Genomic DNA, 7,146 nt, shown 5'->3' with positions numbered 1-7,146 from the left:
TTCATGCTCCCACCTGCTGCTGAGTTTGGTCTGGGACTTTTCCAGTGCCTGGCTCTGCAGAGCCTGTGGTGATGTATACGTCATTGGGGGGAGGATTTTATATAGGTTTTGTATATATTTGTACATATTTGTATATATTTCATTATTTTTCTATTTACATTATTATCCTGTAGTATTATTGTTTTATTAAATCTGTAAGCTTTATTTTCAAATCCATAAAGTCTCTCTCCCTTTTTCTCTTTTCTCTTCCCTTCTGGGGAGGGGAGAAGGATTAATAGAGAGCATCTGTCCAGGATTTAGTGGCCGGCTCAGCCCTAAACCACGACAGTAGGAATTCTGAAGAACAGTGGATGTGACCGGGAGATTGACAGTGCAGACTTTGTGTTTCAGTAATCACCATTTTCCATTTTTCCTCTTTTAATGTCAAAGGATTGCAAAGCTATTCTGTCTCACAAGGAAACATGAGATTTGTCACACTGGCCATATCAAGTCTGCTTCTTGCACAAAAAGTGATATTTAAAAAAAACCAACCCTCACTATATAGTATTTATTTTAAAATTATGCTTTGAGGAATTATTTCTCCCTAACTCCATGTGGTTAATCATTGACTTACTGACAAAGTCTGATGTCCTCATTTAGGACGTCCCCTGTTACTCAGGTTGTAAATTTATCCTTCCGTGGAGGTACAACTACTGTGTGACAAGCAGCTTGGCCAGGTGTTAACAACTGCATGCTGTGCAGCCCACTTGCCTCAGAGGTATGTTTCTGAAGTGGTGCAGAGCTCAAGTGCTGGATAAAATGAGTTACAGTAATCAGTACTGTAGACTACTGGGTGTGCAGAGATGCCTGAATAACTTTGAAGGTTGAGTGTCTTCATATTGTGCTTCCCACCATATGTGGAGTTATCCAGGTTTTGCACAGACTGGGATGTCCCATGACTTGCATCCCTGGATAACAGAGTTTAGTAGCACTTTTATAATCCTTTATATATGGGAAAGATTATTTTTTTTTAAATTGTTGTATGGTATTTGCATGGCAAAGTTTGAATGGTCTACAGGGGTGGCTTCTGTGAGAAGCTGTCAGAAGCTTTCCCAGTGTCCAATAGAGCCAATGCCAGCTGGCTCCAAGACATCCCTGCCACTGGCTAAAGTCAAGCCAATCAGTGATGGTGGTAGCACCTCTGTGATCACATATTTAAGAAATGGGGGAAAAATGTTCCTGTGCTGGAAAGAGGAGTGAGAATACATGAGAGAAACAATTCTGCAGACACCAAGGTCAGTGAAGAAAGGAGGAGGAGATGGGCTGGAGCAGAGATTCCCCTGCAGCCCATGATGAAGACCATGGTGAGGCAGGCTGTACTCCTGTAGCCCGTCGAGGTTAATGGTGGAGCAGATGTCCTGAAAGAGGCTGTGACCTTGTGGGAAGCCCATTGTGCTCGAGCAGGCTCCTGGCAGGATCTGTAAATCTGTGGGGAAAAAAAGCCCATGCTGGAGCAGGTTTGATGGCAGGACTTGTGACACCCATGGGGGTGACCCATGCTGGAGCAGTGTGTTCCTGAAGGACTGCACCTCGTGGAAGGGACTCGCACTAGAGCAGTTCATGAAGAACTACAGCCCATGAGAAGGACTCATATTGGGGAAGTTTTTGGAGGACTCTCCCATGAGAGGGACTCTGTGCTGGATCAGGGGAAGAGTGTGAGGAGTCGCCCCCCTGAGGAGAAAGGAGCAGCAGAGACATCATGTGATGAACTGACTGTAACCACCATTCCCAGTCCCTCTGCACTGCTTGGCGGGGAGGACATAGAGAAAATTGGGAGTGGAGTTGAGCCTGGAAAGAAGGGAGGGTGGGGGGAAGATGTTTTAAGATTTAGTTTTTATTTCTCATTATCCCACTCTGATTTGATTGATAATACATTAAATTATTTTTTCTCAAGTCGAGTCTGATTTGCCCATGATGGTAATTGCTGAGTGATCTCCCTGTCTTTATCTCAACCCACAGGTTTTTGTTATATTTTTCATCCCCTGCCCACCTGAGAAGGGGAGTGATAGAGCTGCTTTGTTGGGCACCTAGCATCCAGACAAGGCAACCAACCACAATTACTCATATGCATGACTAATAACTCTCTAAATCCTGTTAAGCTCTTTTCCCAGGTCACGGCATATGACAGCTAACTCAGACATTCATGACTTGTTCTGTAGCAAAAAAGTAATCTCTATATGTCTATTGACCTGTTTACTGATCTTGGGTATGTTGCTGTCAGTTTAGAATAGCCTAAATCAATTAATCACTCTGATTTCATCCTAGCAAAAATTAGGTGAGAATTTAGCTCATTGCATTCTTAATTTAATTTGGCATCAAATGGGAAATAAAATTTTACTGGTCCTACCTTCACTATTCATTAATTTCAGAACCCTTGTGTCTGCCTCTTGTGCCCACATTATAGAAAACTATTGCCTTACCTGTGAAACAGTCCAAGCTTCACCTAATTTGCTGCTTAAAAATCTACTGTACCCTATATACTTTAAATAGTTATTGTAGATTCCCTCCTATGGTACTGGGTCTCAGCTATCCATATGGTTGAAATGAAAGGTACGTTACACATGGAGGTGACATGTGAGAACTTAGAAATTGAGTTCCTTTTGGGACCAGTAACTAATTAAATGGAGGCTTAAGTAGAACTGAAATATAAGTACATTGGTACTAGTGCAAAAAAAAACCCCTCCAAAACTCATGGGACCAGCATTATGCACAAAGACATGCTGGTGCTTAAGATCTTAAGGTCTGCTGACATCAACTTTAAAGTAAAGGTTGTATTTAAGATCAGGCCTGAAAACATCTGCTTTCCAGTCTGACACAAGTTCACCAAACTATTAGGAATCATCATCTTGGTCACCAACAAAACAATCCTTCAAAACACTTCAAAAAGTGCCTGTGGAGCACTGCTATCATTCAGTGATACTTTCAGGACACCCAGGAAAATCCTTTATTGTCAGGAAGCTTGTGACCAGCAGGATGCAACCAAGATTTTTTTTTATGAAATAAACTTTGATAGCAATTAATTATATTACAATAGAAAATGTAAAGTACACACTCGAGAATTTAATTTACTTGTTGTTATTGTCTATCACCATCTACTGGCAAGAGAGGAGATGTGCAATGAAACATTGAGTGCACTTAAGAGTTGTGTCTACTCTCTTTGCAGGGAGGAATATTTGGAGTCCTATGACAAAACTATAGTTTATGCAGATTGTATAGTTTTTATAAGGAATTATCACTTTCAACAAATTCAGTCTTCTTTATCGCCGTATCCCGCAGTAGTAGAGGGGAGAAGAGAGAGATCCGGCAGGCAGGAATGGTGCAGCAATAGTGATTTATTTAATTATTTAACAACTCTTTTATAGACTTTTTTCTTCATAGCCTAATTGGTCAAGAGGTCAGCCACCCCGCCTGGGGTGATTGGCTGAAATACTAAAACATCCATCCTGAGAATATTTTTCTACTATACCATAAACAATTCGCAGATGTTCTTAGTTTACAATAACACTACTGATAGCTTCTGTGAGAGGGAAAAGTTTCACACAGGACAAGAGAGAAGCAAGAGAAGTTCTTGCTACTGCATGTCTGCATCCACACTTCTTTAATCCTGGTGGGAGTTTACTGTTTGAAAATATTGAAGCTGAATATTTGAAAAACTTTTTCAAAAATAATCTAATGAGTACAGTGCCTAATGCTAGGTGGAACTGAGGATGCTAGAGGACTTCAGAAGGACTTTTCAAGACTTAGCAGAGAAAAATGCTGAAAATAATATTGCCCATGAGAAGGATGAGGTGGCTAAAAAAAAATTCTCTGATCTGATTAAAGAGGGACTCTCTGGGAGGTAGATGTGAACCTCCTGAGTCTGAGAAGGACTTTGAAGGATTTTTTTTTTCTCTGCTCCTCCACTTGCCCTCTCCCAGTGACTGAGAAATTATGATGGGAGCTGAACTGTAGTATTGTGAAAACACTGAGCACTGCTGACCATAAATGCCTTCATGGTTTTCTCCTTTTCAGCCCTGATCTTCAAAAATATGGAGATCTTTGGGAATTAGGCACAGCAGTATTTTTGAGATGTGGAGCTCTTAACAGTATTGGCTTTTATTGTAGCTTGCAGATCTTCATGGCTTTTATAGCTGGGTTTCCTATGGAAGTGACGCATGTGTGTATTTCAGTAACTTCAGCATCTCTTGAGGGATGCTCTAAATTTTTGAGATGATGAATGCAGGTCAAGGCCAAGGTGATTAGAGGCTGAGAAAAGTCAAGGTTTGCAAATCTTCAAAAGTTTGCGCCTAATAGCTTTGACATCCTCTAGTGAATCTGTAGAGTCAGAATTGCTGCTTTTGCACTGCGCTGTGAGATGCACATAAAGGGAAGATTATGTTTTTGGATTAATTAGGACTGGACTGATTTCTCTCTTGTGAAGCATTTCTCTTAAATTCTCTTGGGTTAAAAGCAATGTTATTGATATAGTTTATCTATTAATTATTGAAAACAGCTCAGCTGTTGCTGAGGAAGGTTTTGATTTTGTAGGCTGATAGTCCTTGAGGCTTCATCCCATTTCTCATCCTAAACTGCCAAGGTTAGCTGAACTATTAATGAAGCAAAATGAGTGAACATTGGCTACATCTGCAAAAAGGGGTCAGCTCTGACAGACTTGGGGAAGAAGAGAGCTCTTCATTCAGCCCCTAGGTACTTGTTACTTCAGTGCATAGTTTGGGCATCAGAATGTTTCATATAATTTTAAATTCTCAGGCTCTTTCTAGATTTGTTGGTCGGAAGAAATGCTTAAATCAATCCTACTTTCTTGTCTTGAAAAGGTGCAAGGAATTGTTTAACTTTCTTACTAATATCTTTCCTTTATAGATGCAATTTGCCTCCTATATCTGAGAAATACTTTATGGACGTTGGGGTAAAGACGGACATTGTGACTGTCAATCCCAGTATAATTACTGAGAGGTCATTTCTGTTTTTTTTTATTTTCTTAATGCCACCTTGCTGACAGGTTTGGGACCATGGGGCAAATTCCTGCATTCCTTGCTTGCTGGGGGAAGCTGTTTCGTTTCTTGACCAACATAAAATAATTTTCTTGCATTGTGGATTTCTTTTAAACGTTACAGTTAGTCACTTGAGAAATGTTTTTTCTCTACTTTGGTAATTGCTACTTTTTATACAGTTCTGCACTGCACAGTGCACTATACAGCTAAAACCAGGACACCAAACATTGGAAAAAATGCACACTTCTCATAATAAAATGAGAAGCGATACACGATCAGAAATGTCTACAAAGTTTGTCCACTATTTAATGAATGTATTGCCAAAAGAGGAGAGAAAATGTAAATTTTTTTTATCCCCTGCATTTTTGCCCTACATTTCATACATTTCAATTATGCCTGTATCTGCAATGTTTCAGTAAAAGTCCGTTGGAGGTTTCTTGTCTGTTGGGTCTGTGCTGGTATGACCATCCCTCACATCCTTTTCTCTTTAGATTCCATAAGCTGGAAAAATGGAGGAAACCCTTCTACGATGTGCTCCAGGTCTACGAGAATGCTTCTGTGCTGCTGCTAGCTTTCTACAATACTCACAACATGGACGTTTCAATACGGGTCAAATACGTCCTGGATGATTTTGAATCTCAACAAGCCATTTATTACTTTCATCTCCACTATCTCATCAACATCTTGCGCTACTGGTTCGGTCAAGGGGTCCGGGCCAAGCGGATTAGCACTGGACTGATCCTGGTGACTGCTGCCCTGGAGCTCTGCAAAGAGGTCCAACTTTTTGGCTTTTGGATCTTCCCCATGAACCCCTCAGGGATTTTTATAACTCACCACTACTATGACAATGTGAAACCTTGCCTTGGTTTTCATTCTGTGCCCTCAGAAATCTTCAACTTCCTCCACACACACAGCAAGGGGATCCTGCGGGTTCACACAGGGACCTGTAGCTGTTGTTGACAGGGACACTTCTTCCTCTGATGCAAAAGTGTTACAGGAACTCAATGCCTGTGTATGGTGTAGGAGGTTTTATTACACCCTGAGATTATGCAATAATTGTTTGATATAAATTTCCTCAAGGCATTGCATCCCATAAGATCTAGGATACCAGCATCTTTCCTGCTAGCAGAGTTGGGTTTGTAACAGTGTGGAAGAAGGAAAACTCCTCTGTCCCAGGATATACACAACCATGGAAAGCAAGTCAGATAAGAAGCACATTTCCAAAAGATTTTTTTAGGGATAAACAGAGCACATTTAATGTAGTTATCATTTCACTATGAAGAAAAGCACCAAACTTTTGAGGAGAATCAGTGGTGAAGAATTTTAGTGTAGACTTTATGACTTTACATAGGTTTCTGAATCAAGTACCTTGGGGCATTGCCAGTTTTTATTGAAAGCACTGTTGTCTTGCATTTGGGCTTTTGAAAATCCTCTTTAGCATTATAGTTTTAAGAGGGAGTATATAACTTGAGGTCTTTGTTCTGTCATGTCACAAAGTATTGGTGAAAAATAGCAGATGGATGTGACAGAAATAAACAAGGCTACTTTATTGAATTTTTCAGCCAGGATAGGAAAGAATGTTAAACTCCCATTCAGAGCAACAGGTAACTGTGTCGATCATAGCGTGCAATTGTTTTAGAGTTTCTTTCTTCTTCCTTCTTATATCTCTGATCTCCTCTGCTGATCATGTTTTCTTTCTCATTGCCTGTAATGCTTTCCTTCTAGCTAATGCATGAGCAATGCGTACTTCTTCCTACAGTGACCATAGCTTCAGGTTGGAGTCCTTATTGAAGAAACATGCTCCTTCACACTTCTGCGAGCTTTTCGTGGACTGAATAGCAAGGAGATTACGTAGTTATATCTTCTGAGGTTGGTTTTTTTTTTAGTTCAAATATCACAGCATAAGGTTGAAAAAGGCATTTCCTCTTTGATTTTTGTTAAAGACTTTGTAAGGGTATCTGAATGTTGAGTCACTGTTGTGTAGGTCGAGTTAAATACCGTCACGTATCTGTGATAATTACTGGCTGGAAATGAAGTTAAATGCAGTGAAGATACTTTGTGGCTTGGATTATGATGCTTATTTAAAAGTATGCATCTCAAGATGTCAGATGTCTTT

General features: G+C 40.2%; 1 protein-coding gene across 1 annotated transcript in view; it reads left to right on the top strand.

Annotated features, from left to right (window-relative positions):
- The window catches only part of LOC104537454 (alpha-2,8-sialyltransferase 8E-like), an 11,337-nt gene extending 5,347 nt beyond the window's left edge, over positions 1-5,990 (top strand). Inside the window, exons 6-8 of the mRNA XM_010180349.1 lie at positions 332-389; positions 4,900-4,992; positions 5,522-5,990. Of these exons, the coding sequence (XP_010178651.1) occupies positions 332-389; positions 4,900-4,992; positions 5,522-5,990 (620 nt within the window). The remainder of the gene's footprint in view (positions 1-331; positions 390-4,899; positions 4,993-5,521) is intronic.
- The last annotated feature ends 1,156 nt before the right edge of the window (positions 5,991-7,146 follow it).

Source organism: Mesitornis unicolor, unplaced genomic scaffold (assembly GCF_000695765.1).
Source record: "Mesitornis unicolor isolate BGI_N332 unplaced genomic scaffold, ASM69576v1 scaffold2363, whole genome shotgun sequence".
NCBI lineage: Eukaryota > Metazoa > Chordata > Aves > Mesitornithiformes > Mesitornithidae > Mesitornis > Mesitornis unicolor.
This window is presented reverse-complemented; position numbering and strand designations above follow the sequence as displayed.